General features: G+C 53.6%; 2 protein-coding genes across 4 annotated transcripts in view; one reads left to right on the top strand and one right to left on the bottom strand.

The window, feature by feature from the left end:
* Positions 1-11,905, top strand: part of LOC143958445 (protein sel-1 homolog 3-like) — a 235,941-nt gene extending 224,036 nt beyond the window's left edge. For all 3 annotated transcript variants that reach the window (XM_077467819.1, XM_077467818.1, XM_077467817.1), the window contains one exon: positions 11,538-11,905. In XM_077467819.1, coding sequence (XP_077323945.1) covers positions 11,538-11,639 — 102 coding nt within the window. In that variant the 3' untranslated portion in view covers positions 11,640-11,905. The remainder of the gene's footprint in view (positions 1-11,537) is intronic.
* Positions 11,906-15,017: 3,112 nt separating this feature from the next.
* The window catches only part of LOC143958429 (erythroblast NAD(P)(+)--arginine ADP-ribosyltransferase-like), a 37,895-nt gene continuing 32,660 nt past the window's right edge, over positions 15,018-20,252 (bottom strand). The window contains exons 3-4 of the mRNA XM_077467816.1: positions 18,004-18,042; positions 15,018-15,807 (exon numbers count right to left, since the gene is read on the bottom strand). Coding sequence (XP_077323942.1) covers positions 15,722-15,807; positions 18,004-18,042 — 125 coding nt within the window. The 3' untranslated portion in view covers positions 15,018-15,721. The remainder of the gene's footprint in view (positions 15,808-18,003; positions 18,043-20,252) is intronic.

Genomic DNA, 20,252 nt, shown 5'->3' with positions numbered 1-20,252 from the left:
TGCCCATTATGAGGGGTTCCCACCATCCCTGTGCTGAGTTCCCGGGTCTGTACACCCGCTGTGCCCATTATGAGGGGTTCCCACCATCCCTGTGCTGAGTTTCCGGGTCTGTACACCCGCTGTGCCCATTATGAGGGGTTCCCACCATCCCTGTGCTGAGTTCCCGGGTCTGTACACCCGCTGTGCCCATTATGAGGGGTTCCCACCATCCCTGTGCTGAGTTCCCGGGTCTGTACACCCGCTGTGCCCATTATGAGGGGTTCCCACCATCCTTGTGCTGAGTTCCCGGGTCTGTACACCCGCTGTGCCCATTATGAGGGGTTCCCACCATCCCTGTGCTGAGTTCCCGGGTCTGTACACCCGCTGTGCCCATTATGAGGGGTTCCCACCATCCTTGTGCTGAGTTCCCGGGTCTGTACACCCGCTGTGCCCATTATGAGGGGTTCCCACCATCCCTGTGCTGAGTTCCTGGGTCTGTACACCCGCTGTGCCCATTATTTGGGGTTCCCACCATCCTTGTGCTGAGTTCCTGGGTCTGTACCCCCGCTGTGCCCATTATGAGGGGTTCCCTCCATCCCTGTGCCGAGCTCCCGGGTCTGTACACGCGCTGTGCCCATTATTTGGGGTTCCCACCATCCTTGTGCTGAGTTCCCGGGTCTGTACCCCCGCTGTGCCCATTATGAGGGGTTCTCACCATCCCTGTGCCGAGCTCCCGGGTCTGTACACCCGCTGTGCCCATTATGAGGGGTTCTCACCATCCCTGTGCTGAGTTCCCGGGTCTGTACACCCGCTGTGCCCATTATGAGGGGTTCTTACCATCCCTGTGCTGAGTTCCCGGGTCTGTACACCCGCTGTGCCCATTATGAGGGGTTCCCACCATCCCTGTGCTGAGTTTCCGGGTCTGTACACCCGCTGTGCCCATTATTTGGGGTTCCCACCATCCCTGTGCCGAGCTCCCGGGTCTGTACACCCGCTGTGCCCATTATGAGGGGTTCCCACCATCCCTGTGCTGAGTTCCCGGGTCTGTACACCCGCTGTGCCCATTATGAGGGGTTCCCACCATCCCTGTGCCGAATTCCCGGGTCTGTACACCCGCTGTGCCCATTATTTGGGGTTCCCACCATCCTTGTGCTGAGTTCCCGGGTCTGTACACCCGCTGTGCCCATTATGAGGGGTTCCCTCCATCCCTGTGCTGAGTTTCCGGGTCTGTACACCCGCTGTGCCCATTATTTGGGGTTCCCACCATCCCTGTGCTGAGTTCCTGGGTCTGTACACCCGCTGTGCCCATTATGAGGGGTTCCCACCATCCCTGTGCTGAGTTCCTGGGTCTGTACACCCACTGTGCCCATTATGAGGGGTTCCCACCATCCCAGTGCTGAGTTTCCGGGTCTGTACACCCGCTGTGCCCATTATTTGGGGTTCCCACCATCCCTGTGCTGAGTTCCTGGGTCTGTACACCCGCTGTGCCCATTATGAGGGGTTCCCTCCATCCCTGTGCCGAGCTCCCGGGTCTGTACACCCGCTGGGCCCATTATGAGGGGTTCCCACCATCCCTGTGCTGAGCTCCCGGGTCTTTACACCCGCTGTGCCCATTATGAGGGGTTCTCACCATCCCTGTGCTGAGTTCCCGGGTCTGTACACCCGCTGTGCCCATTATGAGGGGTTCCCACCATCCCTGTGCTGAGCTCCCGGGTCTTTACACCCACTGTGCCCATTATGAGGGGTTCTCACCATCCCTGTGCTGAGTTCCCGGGTCTGTACCCCCGCTGTGCCCATTATGAGGGGTTCCCACCATCCCTGTGCTGAGTTCCCGGGTCTGTACCCCCGCTGTGCCCATTATGAGGGGTTCCCACCATCCCTGTGCTGAGTTCCCGGGTCTGTACCCCCGCTGTGCCCATTATGAGGGGTTCTCACCATCCCTGTGCTGAGTTCCCGGGTCTGTACCCCCGCTGTGCCCATTATGAGGGGTTCCACCATCCCTGTGCTGAGTTCCCGGGTCTGTACACCCGCTGTGCCCATTATGAGGGGTTCCCACCATCCCTGTGCTGAGTTCCCGGGTCTGTACACCCGCTGTGCCCATTATGAGGGGTTCCCACCATCCCTGTGCTGAGTTCCCGGGTCTGTACACCCGCTGTGCCCATTATGAGGGGTTCCCACCATCCCTGTGCTGAGTTTCCGGGTCTGTACACCCGCTGTGCCCATTATGAGGGGTTCCCACCATCCCTGTGCTGAGTTCCCGGGTCTGTACACCCGCTGTGCCCATTATGAGGGGTTCCCACCATCCCTGTGCTGAGTTCCCGGGTCTGTACACCCGCTGTGCCCATTATGAGGGGTTCCCACCATCCTTGTGCTGAGTTCCCGGGTCTGTACACCCGCTGTGCCCATTATGAGGGGTTCCCACCATCCCTGTGCTGAGTTCCCGGGTCTGTACACCCGCTGTGCCCATTATGAGGGGTTCCCACCATCCCTGTGCTGAGTTCCCGGGTCTGTACACCCGCTGTGCCCATTATGAGGGGTCCCCACCATCCCTGTGCTGAGTTCCCGGGTCTGTACACCCGCTGTGCCCATTATTTGGGGTTCCCACCATCCTTGTGCTGAGTTCCCGGGTCTGTACACCCGCTGTGCCCATTATGAGGGGTTCCCACCATCCCTGTGCTGAGTTCCCGGGACTGTACACCCGCTGTGCCCATTATGAGGGGTTCCCACCATCCCTGTGCTGAGTTCCCGGGACTGTACACCCGCTGTGCCCATTATGAGGGGTTCCCACCATCCCTGTGCTGAGTTCCCGGCACTGTACACCCGCTGTGCCCATTATGAGGGGTTCCCACCATCCGTGTGCTGAGTTCCCGGGTCTGTACACCCGATGTGCCCATTATGAGGGGTTCCCACCATCCCTGTGCTGAGTTCCCGGGTCTGTACACCCGCTGTGCCCATTATGAGGGGTTCCCACCATTCCTGTGCTGAGTTCCCGGGTCTGTACACCCGCTGTGCCCATTATGAGGGGTTCCCACCATCCCTGTGCTGAGTTCCCGGGTCTGTACACCCGCTGTGCCCATTATGAGGGGTTCCCACCATCCCTGTGCTGAGTTCCTGGGTCTGTACACCCGCTGTGCCCATTATGAGGGGTTCCCACCATCCCTGTGCTGAGTTCCCGGGTCTGTACACCCGCTGTGCCCATTATGAGGAGTTCCCACCATCCCTGTGCTGAGTTCCCGGGTCTGTATACCCGCTGTGTCCATTATGAGGGGTTCCCACCATCCCTGTGCTGAGTTCCCGGGTCTGTACACCCGCTGTGCCCATTATGAGGGGTTCCCACCATCCCTGTGCTGAGTTCCCGGGTCTGTACACCCGCTGTGCCCATTATGAGGAGTTCCCACATTCCCTGTGCTGAGTTCCCGGGTCTGTACACCCGCTGTGCCCATTATGAGGGGTTCCCACCATCCCTGTGCTGAGTTCCCGGGTCTGTACACCCGCTGTGCCCATTGTGAGGGGTTCCCACCATCCCTGTGCTGAGTTCCCGGGTCTGTACTCCCGCTGTGCCCATTATGAGGGGTTCCCACCATCCCTGTGCTGAGTTCCCGGGTCTGTACACCCGCTGTGCCCATTATGAGGGGTTCCCACCATCCCTGTGCTGAGTTCCCGGGTCTGTACACCTGCTGTGCCCATTATGAGGAGTTCCCACCATCCCTGTGCTGAGTTCCCGGGTCTGTACGCCCGCTGTGCCCATTATGAGGAGTTCTCACCATCCCTGTGCTGAGTTCCCGGGTCTGTACACCCGCTGTGCCCATTATGAGGGGTTCTCACCATCCCTGTGCTGAGTTCCCGGGTTTGTACACCCGCTGTGCCCATTATGAGGGGTTCCCACCATCCCTGTGCTGAGTTCCTGGGTCTGTACACCCGCTGTGCCCATTATGAGGGGTTCTCACCATCCCTGTGCTGAGTTCCCGGGTCTGTACACCCGCTGTGCCCATTATGAGGGGTTCCCACCATCCCTGCTTTTTTTTCTTCTTTCTTTTTGTGTATTAAGTAGAATGTAATATGAGGGACTGGAACATACGAAAGGTAGGTTGGTCACCTATAACGCCAGCCATCCTAAGAGCCGGTTCACACAGAGGCAACACTTCCAGCGCGACTTCTGGAGGCAACTTGGACACGACTTGATCATTGAAATGAATAACAGAGCGACTTGGGGCGACTTACACACAACTTTAAGTCACCCCCAGGCCAATCACAGAATAATCAGCTCCCGAGAGGGAACTCCACGCCAAATTTTAAATAAAAAACCGGCATGGGTTCCCCTCCAAGAGCATACCAGGCACTTAGGTCTGGTATGGATTTTAAGAGGAACCCCCTACACCAAATAAACGGCGTGGGGGTCCCCCAAAATCCATCCCAGACCCCCCACCCCAAAGCACTTTGTTCCCATGTTGATGAGGACAAGGGCATCTTTCCGACAACCCTGGCTGTTGGTTGTCGGGGTCTGCGGGCGGGGGGCTTATCGGAATCCGGGAGCCCTCTTTAATAAGGGGGCCCCCGGGTTCCCCCCCCATCCTATGTGAATGAGTATGGGGTACATCGTACCCCTACCCATTTACCTGGGGAAAAAAGCATCAATAAAAAAAATACACTAGACAGGTTTTTAAAGTAATTTATTAGTCTTCTTCCGACTCCACCGCTCTCTGGCCTCTTCTCCTGCTCTCTGGCCTCTTCTCCTGCTCTCTGGCCTCTTCTCCTGCTCTCCGGCCTCTTCTCCTGCTCTCTGGCCTCTTCTCCTGCTCTCCGGCCTCTTCTCCTGCTCTCCGGCCTCTTCTCCTGCTCTCCGGCCTCTTCTCCTGCTCTCTGGCCTCTTCTCCTGCTCTCTGGCCTCTTCTCCTGCTCTCCGGCCTCTTCTCCTGCTCTCCGGCCTCTTCTCCTGCTCTCTGGCCTCTTCTCCTGCTCTCTGGCCTCTTCTCCTGCTCTCCGGCCTCTTCTCCTGCTCTCCGGCCTCTTCTCCTGCTCTCTGGCCTCTTCTCCTGCTCTCCGGCCTCTTCTCCTGCTCTCCGGCCTCTTCTCCTGCTCTCCGGCCTCTTCTCCTGCTCTCCGGCCTCTTCTCCTGCTCTCTGGCCTCTTCTCCTGCTCTCTGGCCTCTTCTCCTGCTCTCCGGCCTCTTCTCCTGCTCTCTGGCCTCTTCTCCTGCTCTCCGGCCCCTTTTCCTGCTCTCCGGCCTCTTCTCCTGCTCTCCGGCCTCTTCTCCTGCTCTCCGGCCTCTTCTCCTGCTCTCCGGCCTCTTCTCCTGCTCTCCGGCCTCTTCTCCTGCTCTCTGGCCTCTTCTCCTGCTCTCCGGCCTCTTCTCCTGCTCTCCGGCCTCTTCTCCTGCTCTTCGGCCTCTTCTCCTGCTCTCTGGCCTCTTCTCCTGCTCTCCGGCCTCTTCTCCTGCTCTCTGGCCTCTTCTCCTGCTCTCCGGCCTCTTCTCCTGCTCTCCGGCCTCTTCTCCTGCTCTCTGGCCTCTTCTCCTGCTCTCTGGCCTCTTCTCCTGCTCTCTGGCCTCTTCTCCTGCTCTCCGGCCTCTTCTCCTGCTCTCTGGCCTCTTCTCCTGCTCTCCGGCCTCTTCTCCTGCTCTCCGGCCTCTTCTCCTGCTCTCTGGCCTCTTCTCCTGCTCTCTGGCCTCTTCTCCTGCTCTCCGGCCTCTTCTCCTGCTCTCCGGCCCCTTTTCCTGCTCTCCGGCCTCTTCTCCTGCTCTCCGGCCTCTTCTCCTGCTCTCCGGCCTCTTCTCCTGCTCTCCGGCCTCTTCTCCTGCTCTCTGGCCTCTTCTCCTGCTCTCTGGCCTCTTCTCCTGCTCTCCGGCCTCTTCTCCTGCTCTCCGGCCTCTTCTCCTGCTCTCTGGCCTCTTCTCCTGCTCTCCGGCCTCTTCTCCTGCTCTCTGGCCTCTTCTCCTGCTCTCTGGCCTCTTCTCCTGCTCTCCGGCCTCTTCTCCTGCTCTCCGGCCTCTTCTCCTGCTCTCCGGCCTCTTCTCCTGCTCTCTGGCCTCTTCTCCTGCTCTCCGGCCTCTTCTCCTGCTCTCCGGCCTCTTCTCCTGCTCTCCGGCCTCTTCTCCTGCTCTCTGGCCTCTTCTCCTGCTCTCCGGCCTCTTCTCCTGCTCTCCGGCCTCTTCTCCTGCTCTCCGGCCTCTTCTCCTGCTCTCTGGCCTCTTCTCCTGCTCTCCGGCCCCTTTTCCTGCTCTCCGGCCTCTTCTCCTGCTCTCCGGCCTCTTCTCCTGCTCTCCGGCCTCTTCTCCTGCTCTCTGGCCTCTTCTCCTGCTCTCCGGCCTCTTCTCCTGCTCTCCGGCCTCTTCTCCTGCTCTCCGGCCTCTTCTCCTGCTCTCTGGCCTCTTCTCCTGCTCTCTGGCCTCTTCTCCTGCTCTCCGGCCTCTTCTCCTGCTCTCCGGCCTCTTCTCCTGCTCTCCGGCCTCTTCTCCTGCTCTCCGGCCTCTTCTCCTGCTCTCTGGCCTCTTCTCCTGCTCTCCGGCCCCTTTTCCTGCTCTCCGGCCTCTTCTCCTGCTCTCCGGCCTCTTCTCCTGCTCTCTGGCCTCTTCTCCTGCTCTCCGGCCTCTTCTCCTGCTCTCCGGCCTCTTCTCCTGCTCTCCGGCCTCTTCTCCTGCTCTCTGGCCTCTTCTCCTGCTCTCTGGCCTCTTCTCCTGCTCTCTGGCCTCTTCTCCTGCTCTCCGGCCTCTTCTCCTGCTCTCTGGCCTCTTCTCCTGCTCTCCGGCCCCTTTTCCTGCTCTCCGGCCTCTTCTCCTGCTCTCCGGCCTCTTCTCCTGCTCTCCGGCCTCTTCTCCTGCTCTCTGGCCTCTTCTCCTGCTCTCCGGCCTCTTCTCCTGCTCTCCGGCCTCTTCTCCTGCTCTCTGGCCTCTTCTCCTGCTCTCCGGCCCCTTTTCCTGCTCTCCGGCCTCTTCTCCTGCTCTCCGGCCTCTTCTCCTGCTCTCCGGCCTCTTCTCCTGCTCTCTGGCCTCTTCTCCTGCTCTCCGGCCTCTTCTCCTGCTCTCCGGCCTCTTCTCCTGCTCTCCGGCCTCTTCTCCTGCTCTCTGGCCTCTTCTCCTGCTCTCTGGCCTCTTCTCCTGCTCTCCGGCCTCTTCTCCTGCTCTCCGGCCTCTTCTCCTGCTCTCCGGCCTCTTCTCCTGCTCTCTGGCCTCTTCTCCTGCTCTCCGGCCTCTTCTCCTGCTCTCTGGCCTCTTCTCCTGCTCTCCGGCCTCTTCTCCTGCTCTCTGGCCTCTTCTCCTGCTCTCCGGCCTCTTCTCCTGCTCTCCGGCCTCTTCTCCTGCTCTCCGGCCTCTTCTCCTGCTCTCTGGCCTCTTCTCCTGCTCTCTGGCCTCTTCTCCTGCTCTCTGGCCTCTTCTCCTGCTCTCCGGCCTCTTCTCCTGCTCTCCGGCCTCTTCTCCTGCTCTCCGGCCTCTTCTCCTGCTCTCCGGCCTCTTCTCCTGCTCTCTGGCCTCTTCTCCTGCTCTCCGGCCTCTTCTCCTGCTCTCTGGCCTCTTCTCCTGCTCTCCGGCCCCTTTTCCTGCTCTCCGGCCTCTTCTCCTGCTCTCCGGCCTCTTCTCCTGCTCTCCGGCCTCTTCTCCTGCTCTCCGGCCTCTTCTCCTGCTCTCCGGCCTCTTCTCCTGCTCTCCGGCCTCTTCTCCTGCTCTCCGGCCTCTTCTCCTGCTCTCCGGCCTCTTCTCCTGCTCTTTGGCCTCTTCTCCTGCTCTCTGGCCTCTTCTCCTGCTCTCCGGCCTCTTCTCCTGCTCTCTGGCCTCTTCTCCTGCTCTCCGGCCTCTTCTCCTGCTCTCCGGCCTCTTCTCCTGCTCTCTGGCCTCTTCTCCTGCTCTCTGGCCTCTTCTCCTGCTCTCCGGCCTCTTCTCCTGCTCTCCGGCCTCTTCTCCTGCTCTCCGGCCTCTTCTCCTGCTCTCTGGCCTCTTCTCCTGCTCTCTGGCCTCTTCTCCTGCTCTCTGGCCTCTTCTCCTGCTCTCCGGCCTCTTCTCCTGCTCTCTGGCCTCTTCTCCTGCTCTCCGGCCTCTTCTCCTGCTCTCCGGCCTCTTCTCCTGCTCTCCGGCCTCTTCTCCTGCTCTCCGGCCTCTTCTCCTGCTCTCCGGCCTCTTCTCCTGCTCTCTGGCCTCTTCTCCTGCTCTCCGGCCTCTTCTCCTGCTCTCCGGCCTCTTCTCCTGCTCTTCGGCCTCTTCTCCTGCTCTTCGGCCTCTTCTCCTGCTCTCTGGCCTCTTCTCCTGCTCTCCGGCCTCTTCTCCTGCTCTCCGGCCCCTTTTCCTGCTCTCCGGCCTCTTCTCCTGCTCTCCGGCCTCTTCTCCTGCTCTCTGGCCTCTTCTCCTGCTCTCCGGCCTCTTCTCCTGCTCTCCGGCCTCTTCTCCTGCTCTCTGGCCTCTTCTCCTGCTCTCCGGCCTCTTCTCCTGCTCTCCGGCCTCTTCTCCTGCTCTTCGGCCTCTTCTCCTGCTCTCCGGCCCCTTTTCCTGCTCTCCGGCCTCTTCTCCTGCTCTCCGGCCCCTTTTCCTGCTCTCCGGCCTCTTCTCCTGCTCTCCGGCCTCTTCTCCTGCTCTCCGGCCTCTTCTCCTGCTCTCCGGCCTCTTCTCCTGCTCTCTGGCCTCTTCTCCTGCTCTCCGGCCTCTTCTCCTGCTCTCCGGCCTCTTCTCCTGCTCTCCGGCCTCTTCTCCTGCTCTCCGGCCTCTTCTCCTGCTCTTTGGCCTCTTCTCCTGCTCTCTGGCCTCTTCTCCTGCTCTCCGGCCTCTTCTCCTGCTCTCTGGCCTCTTCTCCTGCTCTCCGGCCTCTTCTCCTGCTCTCCGGCCTCTTCTCCTGCTCTCTGGCCTCTTCTCATGCTCTCTGGCCTCTTCTCCTGCTCTCCGGCCTCTTCTCCTGCTCTCCGGCCTCTTCTCCTGCTCTCCGGCCTCTTCTCCTGCTCTCTGGCCTCTTCTCCTGCTCTCTGGCCTCTTCTCCTGCTCTCCGGCCTCTTCTCCTGCTCTCTGGCCTCTTCTCCTGCTCTCCGGCCCCTTTTCCTGCTCTCCGGCCTCTTCTCCTGCTCTCCGGCCTCTTCTCCTGCTCTCCGGCCTCTTCTCCTGCTCTCCGGCCTCTTCTCCTGCTCTCCGGCCTCTTCTCCTGCTCTCTGGCCTCTTCTCCTGCTCTCCGGCCTCTTCTCCTGCTCTCCGGCCTCTTCTCCTGCTCTTCGGCCTCTTCTCCTGCTCTCTGGCCTCTTCTCCTGCTCTCCGGCCTCTTCTCCTGCTCTCTGGCCTCTTCTCCTGCTCTCCGGCCCCTTTTCCTGCTCTCCGGCCTCTTCTCCTGCTCTCCGGCCTCTTCTCCTGCTCTCTGGCCTCTTCTCCTGCTCTCCGGCCTCTTCTCCTGCTCTCTGGCCTCTTCTCCTGCTCTCCGGCCTCTTCTCCTGCTCTCCGGCCTCTTCTCCTGCTCTTCGGCCTCTTCTCCTGCTCTCCGGCCTCTTCTCCTGCTCTCCGGCCCCTTTTCCTGCTCTCCGGCCTCTTCTCCTGCTCTCCGGCCCCTTTTCCTGCTCTCCGGCCTCTTCTCCTGCTCTCCGGCCTCTTCTCCTGCTCTCCGGCCTCTTCTCCTGCTCTCTGGCCTCTTCTCCTGCTCTCCGGCCTCTTCTCCTGCTCTCCGGCCTCTTCTCCTGCTCTCCGGCCTCTTCTCCTGCTCTCCGGCCTCTTCTCCTGCTCTCCGGCCTCTTCTCCTGCTCTCTGGCCTCTTCTCCTGCTCTCCGGCCTCTTCTCCTGCTCTCCGGCCTCTTCTCCTGCTCTCCGGCCTCTTCTCCTGCTCTCCGGCCTCTTCTCCTGCTCTCCGGCCTCTTCTCCTGCTCTCCGGCCTCTTCTCCTGCTCTCCGGCCTCTTCTCCTGCTCTCCGGCCTCTTCTCCTGCTCTCCGGCCTCTTCTCCTGCTCTCCGGCCTCTTCTCCTGCTCTCCGGCCTCTTCTCCTGCTCTCCGGCCTCTTCTCCTGCTCTCCGGCCTCTTCTCCTGCTCTCTGGCCTCTTCTCCTGCTCTCCGGGTCTTCTGCCGGGCTCCTCCACTATCTTCTTCCAGCTCTTTTACTAGCGTTGGCCGGTCTTCTCCGTTCTTCTTCCCTCTTCTTCCAATGTTGACATGGTGCTCTCTCCCGCCCCATCCCTATATAAGTCGTTGCGCACCTCGCACCCGGCATTACAGTGGGAGAGCGTCGTGTCAACATCGGAAGAAGAGAAGAGGAAAGAAGGATGGAGAAGACCGGCCAACACTAGTAAAGGAGCTGGAAGAAGATAGCGGAGGAGTCGGAAGAGACCCCCAGAGCTGACTAATAAATTACCGTCTATTGTGTTTTTTATTGACTTTTTTCCCCAGGGGAATGGGTAGGGGTACGATGTACCCCATACTCATTCACATAGGATGGGGGGCCGGGATCTGGGGGCCCCCTTATTAAAGGGGGGCTCCCGGATTCCGATAAGCCCCCCGGCCGCAGACCCCGACAACCAACAGCCAGGGTTGTCGGGAAGAGGCCCTTGTCCTCATCAACATGGGGATAAGGTGCTTTGGGGTGGGGGGGCCGCAGGGCGCCCCCTCCCCCAAAGCACCCACCCCCCATGTTGAGGGCATGCGGCCTGGTACAGTTCAGGGGGGGGGCTCTCGCTCGTCCCCACCCCCTTTTCCTGACGGCCGGGCTGCATGCTCAGATAAAGGTCTCGTATGGATCTTAGGGGGACCCCCCCACATGTTTTTTTTTTTGGCGTAGGGGTTCCCCTTAAAGTGGGGTACCCCCTAAAAAAAAAAAATTAAAGTCAGCAGCTACAAATACTGCAGCTGCTGGCTTTTAATAATCGGACACTTACCTGCCCCAGGGTCCAGCGATGCAGGGGAACGAAGCCCCCTCTCGCTCCCCGCTCCGCTCGCGGCGCCGTCATGCATACTGTGGGCACCCGGCTGTGGCTTCACAGCCGGGCACCCACTGCGCATGCGCGAGCGGCGCAGGGCTCCGTGATACGCCGTACAGTCACCTGGGACACATGACAGGTCCCAGGTGAATGTGCGGCGCGAGGGGAAGTGATGTCACCAGCCCGGGCAATGAAGAAGGCAGATTACGAGGGACCCCCTAGCAACCGGTATTTAGAGGTGAGTAAAAAATTTTTTTTTTTGCCAATTATTTTTTTTTGATTTTTTTTACGAATTTTAAGTAGTTTTAATTTTTTGGTGGCAACACCACTTTAAGATCCATACCAGACCTAAGGGTCTGGTTTCCCCTTGGAGGAGGACCCATGCCGGTCTTTTATATTAGAGAGGTGACAATATAGCTGGAGATCCGACTTGGAGGCGACTTCCATTGAATGGGTACCGGTCACCTAGAAGTCGGAGTGACTGTGGTGTACATTAAGACGGCTCCATTCACTACCATTGATTTTCTCAATCGTGTGGGGCAGCCTAAAGTCGGATCCCGGGGTCGCCTCTGTGTGAACCGGGGTTCATGTTACGTCGGGGGGGGTCCAATCACATGACTTATATTTTATAAACAAAGATTTGGGGTTTATTTTACGTTCTTCATTCATTAACCCCTTCATTGCTGGCTTTCTTCCAGTGCTCCAGTGCAGCTGCCATTGCCATTGTCACGGCACTCGGTCTGATGACGATTTTCGGAAGATTACAGAACGCGGCGAGGCGCCTGCAGCTGTCTGTATGATGGCGGTCGCCATGTTTTCTTCGGTGGTCTTTCTGGTATATTTCGTGTTGCACATTATTGGCAGGAGCCTTGGCACTCCTGTGGTATATTACACAGACACAAAGCGACACGATTCCTCCCTGATATAATCTCCGGACCTTTATAATACAGGAAGCCACGCCCACCACTGGACCCACCCACCGCGCAGCCACCAGCAGGAATGAATTCCCAGATCGTCCTGAACATATTTATTGTTCTTTCTGTGACATTAAATTCTGTTTTCAAAATCTGTTGTGATGTTCATTTTACAAGAAGAAGGTTTGGAGGGTCCTACCACTCCTGGAAAGTGAATATCGAGGTCTATTGAAGTCATGAATTCCCCTCCCCCCCCATCCACCCTTCATGATTCCACAACCCTAACCTTATGGGGCCGTAGAAGAATCACCAGAGATGAACCCGGCATTAGATGGGGGAGCTTCACCTATATCACCGGTAGATGGAGAGCCTGTCCTATCAATCCCACCAACCTCATTGAGGGGTTCCCACCATCCCTGTGCTGAGTTCCCGGGTCTGTAAACCCGCTGTGCCCATTATGAGGGGTTCCCACCATCTCTGTGCCAAGTTCCGGGTCTGTAAACCCGCTGTGCCCATTATGAGGGGTTCCCACCATCCCTATGCTGAGTTCCCGGGACCCGGGAACTTGGCACACGGATGGTGGGAACCCCTCATAATGGGCACAGCGGGTGTACAGACCTGGGAACTCAGCACAGGGATGGTGGGAACCCCTCATAATGGGCACAGCGGGTGTACAGACCCAGGAACTCGGCACAGGGATGGTGGGAACCCCTCATAATGGGCACAGCGGGTGTACAGACCCGGGAACTCAGCACAGGGATGGTGGGAACCCCTCATAATGGGCACAGCGGGTGTACAGACCCAGGAACTCGGCACAGGGATGGTGGGAACCCCTCATAATGGGCACAGCGGGTGTACAGACCCGGGAACTCAGCACAGGGATGGTGAGAACCCCTCATAATGGGCACAGCGGGTGTACAGACCCGGGAACTCGGCACAGGGATGGTGGGAACCCCTCATAATGGGCACAGCGGGTTTACAGACCCGGAACTTGGCACAGAGATGGTGGGAACCCCTCAATGAGGTTGGTGGGATTGATAGGACAGGCTCTCCATCTACCAGTGATATAGGTGAAGCTCCCCCATCTAATGCCGGGTTCATCTCTGGTGATTCTTCTATGGCCCCATAAGGTTAGGGTTGTCCGATCGGAATTCTCTACAAACAATAGGACAATCGGATCATGTTGCCGGAGAATTTTTATATCCAGCTCTCAAACTTTGTTGGTCGGATATTCCGACGGAAACAGTCCGATGGAGCCCACACACTGTCGGATTATCCGACAACACGGTCCGATCTGACCTTTTCCATCAGATTTTCCGAACTGTGTGTACAAGGGCTAATAGATATCCTAAATCGAGATGAACGAACACCCCTCGGTTCGGTCCACACCAGAACTCCTGAACATAGCAAAAGTTTGGCCCTGATTATCAAATACCATTGAAGTCTATGGGACCTGAATATGAAAAAAGTCACCATTTTGAAGACTTATACGCAAGTTATTGGGCATAAAAGGGTATGGGGGTCCAGGTACTGCCCTGAGGGACATGTATCAATGTAAAAAAAAAAACTTTTAAAAAATATTGTTTTTATAGGAGCAATAATTTTAATAATGATTAAAGTGAAACAGCAAAGATGAAAAATTCCGTTCAATATAGTCCCTGGGAGGGTCCCCTTAGTCTGCCTGTAAAGTGGCACATCTGTATCATGTAAAGAACCTGCTGCAGCAAAATTGACATTTATAAAGAAAAAAAAAAGAACATTTAAATTGCTGACACTAAATACCATTATCCTCTCTATGATAAATACAACTGCTAGATCCACAAATCATCAGATGTCAGTCATCATTAGCGGCGCTCCTGTCAAATTGAAAACGATCAGGCTAATAATAAAGGCTAAAAAAAAAATCAGGAAAATAAGAAATTCCCAGGACATTTCCTGGGAATGGCGAAATCTGGGAAAAGGGTCTAAATCCCAGGAATGTCCCGGGATTTATATGCAGTAAAGTATGCAGTAGATGGGGACAACATGATCCAATGGGACTTTGTCCGATCGTTTGTAGAGAATTCCGATCAGACAAAGTGCCGCGCATGCTCAGATCAGATTCCTAGAACAAAGCTATTGGTTACTAGCCTGAACGTAGTCCCGCCCTAACTAAAAAATGTCACCACGTTCCGACAACTTTGTCCAACTGTGTGTATCCAACACCAGTTTTGGACAAAATCCATTGGAAAAAATCCAATCCAATTTTAATGTCGGACCGTGTGTACAAGGGCTTAGATGTCAGGATGTATGTCAGGTATGAGGATTTATATCAGATGTTGGGATGTATGAAAGATGTCCACACACCGGATACATTTGTGTATTTCCGGGTCTATAAACCAAAGACGGTCCTGGAAGTTGCACGAAAAACCGGTCAGCGCTCATCACTCCAATATTTATTTCCTGGCGGATTTTGTTCAGGTTAGTGATCATGAAATAAACAACTTTAATGTATTATGTTCTGACAGACAAATGTATCACACTGGGGATAACCGAACCATGGATGCCAAATGATTGGATAACTGGGGCAAGGTTCCTGTTACGCTTGTGCAATTCGTTTCGGAACTAATTGAAATTCGGCCGAATTTTGCATCTTTCGGACATTCGGATTCATCTGAATGTCCGAATAAAAAAATAACAAATTACAACAAATACGAAAGAAATATAACGAATGAATTCGAATGAATTCGACATGATTCGACATTATTTCAACCGCATTCGAAAATATTTTGTGACCCGACTTTAGGGCCATGTATCTCGGTCTCACTTAGTGCTAGACACTTCAAATTTGGATATATTGTAGTGCTAGTATTATTGTGTTTGCATACCAAATTTCTAGCTATAAGTGACCCCGAGATATGTGGCCCCAAAATCGGGTCGCAAAATGTCATTCTCTGCTCTAATAACTAATAACATTTTGCGACCCGATTTTGGGGCCACATATCTCGGGGTCACTTATAGCTAGAAACCCCAAATTTGGTATGCAAACACAATAGTACTAGCACTACAACATATCCAAATTTGGAGTTTCTAGCACCAAGTAACCCCGAGATACATGGCCCTAAAGTCGGGTCACAAAATATTTTCGAATGCGGTTGAAATAATGTCGAATCGTGTTGAAATCATTTCGTCTTTCATCCATGCTAAAATGGACGCTATAGATAAAAACCAGATGACAAAGTTTGATATCATATGGAAACCCTGGATTAAATATTAGACGTCAGATAATATTGACAACCGAGTTTTATTGTTATGGTGATTAAGATTTTTTATAGAATTACAACATTAGATGATATAGAAAACCTCCTCCGGAGGATTATTCCCTCCCCTTCCCCTCCTATATACCTTTTATGTTCTTCCCTTACTATATAATACTTACTATAAACATACTTTAGAAGTTATTGTCAAAACTTTAAAATCATATATTTTCTTTTAAACATATTTATATTTTCTTGGGATTAAAATGTTTAAAACTCAGCTATCAGAATGTTTTCAAATTCTAAAATATATAAGGCCATTTATTGTCATTCCCACGAGAATATCTTGAAATTCTTCTTTGCTTTGTATCATCCGAACTTCAATATGTCTATTTCTGGTATCACATAATTTGTCTTATATTCTGTACTTGTAATTTATTTTAACATAAAATAAAAAATTCTGAACGAGAAATCATTTCGAATCCGGTAGAAATATTTTCGAATTTGGTTGAAATATTTTCAAATGTGTCCGATTTTTCGAATTCGGTACAAAACTAAACGAAATCCGAAAACGAATTTAAGGAAGTTAACGAATATAACTAAACGAAATTAATGAATTAACAAATTAAAACGAAACTAAACAAATTTTTTCCTTTTGCACATGTCTAGTTCCTGTAATGACTCTTCTAAAGGACGAGGCTACTTCTCCACGGACCTTGTAGAGTCCTTGTATTATAGCAGTCCCGGTATGTGTGACAGGACAGCGAGCCCACTCATCAGAAGAATATGGCGGGTGTTCTTCATCCTGATATCTATGGCTGGTGGAATGAAACAGAAGTAAATCAGTTTGAATGAGAGACACCTCTGAGAAGACAAAGGACAGGCGTAGAAATAGTCCGAATGAGCTAAAGTTAGGAGTTGGGGACTGATGCCGGGTTCTGTTCTTTTCCATCTCTTTATTATTGGTCTCGTATGTTATATAGAAATGTTACTATTTCTGTAGAATTATTAAGAGATAAGAGAATATAACATAATAGAGAAGGGTCCTTAATTTAGCTGCATATTGTCTGGAGGAGATGCAGAGAGTGTTTAGGGTCAGGTAGAACATATATGCCCTATAGGAGCAGAAGCAACCTCACAACCCTCTTCCTATGCCCACTGCTCTTATCTCCTCCACTGATAACTCCAAGACTTCTCCAAGACTCTCCCGTCCTCTGGAACCTTCATCCCTGTCCCGTTTCTTCCAAAATTCACGATTTTATACAGTTATTCAATATGTCCTATCCTTCCCTCCGAATTGACTATTCCTTCCCCATTTGGCCACCTCCAGACCTCTCCCTTACCTTTCATTACAAATGTTTCCTTACATCTTAGATTGGAAGTCCTCCTCTCCACCTTGGTCCTATTTTGTGTCTTTTTGTTGGTAAATGTGTTAAAATAATGATAATATCAATAAGCAGGAAATGTGATAGGTGCCCATCCCTTCCCACTGGGTGTATGTTATCACATGGACAATTCTGGTCTGACCCCTTGTACACACGGTCAGAGATTCTGACGGAATGTGTCCTATTGGACCATGTTGTCGGATAATAATGTGTGGTCTCCATCGGACTGTTTCCATCGGACTATCCGACGGCCCAAGTTTTCCAACTTGCACGTAAAAAAATTTCCGACAAAATGCTCCGATCGGACATACTCCGATCATGTGTAGCCTACTCAGACGGAAAAAAGTGCCACGCATGCTCAGATCAAATTCCTAGACCAAAGCTATTGGCTACTAGCCTGAACGTAGTCCCGTCGTAACGAAATTACGTCATCACGTTCTGAACGATCGGATTTTCCGACAACTTCGTCCGACCGTGTGTATGCAACAGTTTCGGCAGGGGCGTAACTATAGGGGGTGCAGCAGTTGCGACCGCAACTGGGCCCTGTGATGCTGGGGGCCCATGCAGCCCCCTCTACATATGGCCGGCAGCAGCATAGGCATCTAGGGGTACCAGTGCACCATGCACATGGGTGGCTGGAGGTGGAGGGTGACTAGCAGAGCTCCATGCTCGACTATTGCACTGGCTGCTCTTTAGTTGTGCATTCCGCGCATGACCTGTGTCTTCGGCCGGCTCCTCAGAGTACCCCTCTCCTGCTCCATGCATTGCCGGCGCCTCTCAGTCCGATGTCTGTTCTCCCCAGCCAGAGTCCCGCCCCCCCCCCCCCCCCCCGAGTCAGGCCCACACTGCACTGCATACTTCTCCCGGGTAAACAAACTTTAAGCACACAGATGCAGTGCAGCCCTATGAGAGGCGGCTCACCGGAGGACACTGCAGGCTTGTCTGCCAGCCCCCCCCCCTCCCCCGTCATACACAGATGATGAAAGGCCTTTCTGGGAGATATGCTGATCGCCCGTCCAGCACACTGGATGGAGCCCAGGCCAACATGGATGAGTGCGCGGCCTACAGGTCATGGTGAGTGAGAGGACCCCATCCCCCACACACCATTACATACCCCCTCCATCTCCCCCTGGGGACGACAAGGACCCCCTCCTCCCCTGGGGACAGGGACCCCTTCTCACGTGGGGATAAGGACCCCCTCCTCCCCTGGGGACAGGGACCCCTTCTCACCTGGAGGCAGTAACTTCATCTGCCCTGGAGAAAAGCACCTCATTTCTTCTGGGGACGGGGACCCCATCCTGCCTAGGGACAGTCCCCCAATGGGGCACCTAAAAAAAACAAAAAACTACTGATACCAGTGGTGGAACTACAGGGCTCACAAAGGTCATACCTGTGACCACGCCCTGGAGATCCACCGCCAGACTCGGAGGGAAGGGCCCTGGCTGGGGTTCAGGGGGGGCCTTCATGGTTTCTTGCATCGGGGCCCTGAAGGTTCTAGTTACACCACTGAGTTTCGGACAAAATCCGTCGGATTTGGTTGTCAGAATGTCCGACCCGTGTGTACAAGGACTTAGAAGGGATGCATATCATGGTCAGCGGTATCGTCTGGTGATATCGTTTTTCTCTTACCTGAATTGAAAGTACATCGTCTTGATTTACACCGTTTCTCTGAAAAACACACAATGACACACTAGTACAATGTGGCCCAAAAATATCTGATAGTACAACAGATCTTCTTCCAAATAAGAACACGTATTTGATATAACAAAGGACTTTCTTATGGTTTACAAGTGAATATCTAAAGCCAACACCTTTTATAATGGAATGGGGAAGGGTTAAACTCACTGCGGGGTTTCTATTGCTGATTGTGACCCCACAGGACAGACTTACCCTCTCTATTTGTCTGGAGGACCATTGTCAAGTGATAGAAAGTGATGGGAAATCCAACATTTCTGTTATTATTGGAGCAAGAGATGGATGGAACTCTTCCAATGAGGACACCTGTTTTGGTAACAACTGTCTACACATTTTCCACCTCTAGAGAGATTTCCTCTCGTCATGATTTGTCTGGTAACGGAATAACTGACATACTTTAAACAAAGCTAAAAACTTTCTGGCTTTAGATATTCTGTGGTTGGAAGGACCGTAAGTTACCATCAAGGGCTATATGTCAGGTACATTTCAGGAATGAAATGCAAAATAAGTGCAGCGCTATATGAAGTTAGAATTACATGAGTTAAAAAAGGCTTAAAAGGAAAACTAATGAAGAGTCCCAAATGCACAGTCCATATGGACAGGAGAAACCAAAATCCATTCTCCGTATAGATGAAAAAGCTGTAGGTGAGGGGAAAGTCACGATCCTTCACATTAGATAGATCCTTCTCCACACCCAGGTGGGAGTAAGTAGTCCTTCTTACCAGCTTCCTGTGACCACTATGCAGGGGTCTCACCGGGCACATGGAAATAGGTCTCCCCAGGAACCCTAATACTGCCCGGGATCCCCGCTTTACAGATGGAGCTCAGAAATGTAAAAAACAAAAGAAAAGCTCCCATAGACCAGTACTTCAAAATTCCAAATGTAATGGTGTAAAAAGGCTGTTAGTGCAATCTTTTTACACCATTACATTTGGAATTTTGAAGTACTGGTCTATGGGAGATTTTCTTTTGTTTTACATTTCTGAGCTCCATCTGTAAAGCGGGGATCCCGGGCAGTATTAGCCCCTGTACACACGGTTGGAGATTTTGCCAACCAAATCTGTCGGATTTTGCCCGTCGGATTTAGTCCGACGGATCTTGTCCGAAACTGTTGCATACACACGGTTGGGCCAAGTTGTCGAAAAATCCGATCTTTCAGAACGTGATGACGTTATTTCGTTACGATGGGACTACATTCAGGCTAGTAGCCAATAGCTTTGATGTAGGAATTTGATCTGAGCATGCGTGGCACTTGGTCCGATGAAAATGCTCTACACATGATCGGATTAGGTCCGTCCGGCCCAGTTGGTTGGGAAATATTTCCAACATGTTGGAAAATTGGGTCCGACGGAGATTCGGACGGAATCAGTCCGATGCAGACCACACACAGTCGGATTATCCGACAACACGGTCCGATAGGACACATTCCGACGGATTCTCCGACCGTGTGTACAAGGGCTTAGGGTTCCTGGGGAGACCTATTTCCATGTGCCCGGTGAGACCCCTGCATAGTGGTCACAAGAAGCTGGTAAGAAGGACTACTTAAGCCCCGTACACACGAGAGGACTTATGTCCGACAGACTTCCGAAGGAGTTCTGCCGGAGTTCTGCCGGAGTTCCGACAGAGTTCTGACGGACTTTTCGACTGAGCGGACTTGGACACACACAATCACACCAAACTCGGACGGATTGGAACGTGATGACGTACGACTGGATTCGGATAAGGAAGTTCATAGCCAGTAGCCAATAGCTGCCCTAGCGTCGGTTTTAGTCCGTCGGAATAGCACACACACGAGCGAATTTTTCGAAGGGACCGGGTCCGGCGGAGTTCCGTCGGAAAAATTTGAAGCATGTTCCATATTCTAAAGTCCGTCAGACTTTGGCGAATCAAAAGTCCGTTGCAGCCCCACACACGATCGAATAGTCTGACGGAATCAGTCCGTCGGACTTTGGATGTTGAAAAGTCCGCTCGTGTGTACGCGGCATTACTCCCACCTGGGTGTGGAGAAGGATCTATCTAATGTGAAGGATCGGGACTTTCCCCTCACCTACAGCTTTTTCATCTATACGGAGAATGGATTTTGGTTTCTCCTGTCCATATGGACTGTGCATTTGGGACTCTTCATTCGTTTTCCTTTTAAGCCTTTTTTAACTCATGTAATTCTAACTTCATATAGCGCTGCA

This window comes from Lithobates pipiens, unplaced genomic scaffold (genome assembly GCF_037356315.1).
Source record: "Lithobates pipiens isolate NorthernLeopardFrog02 unplaced genomic scaffold, aLitPip1_a1.2 Scaffold_106, whole genome shotgun sequence".
Lineage (NCBI taxonomy): Eukaryota > Metazoa > Chordata > Amphibia > Anura > Ranidae > Lithobates > Lithobates pipiens.
The sequence above is the reverse complement of the archived record's forward strand: the minus strand, read 5'-3'. Positions and strand labels throughout refer to the sequence as shown.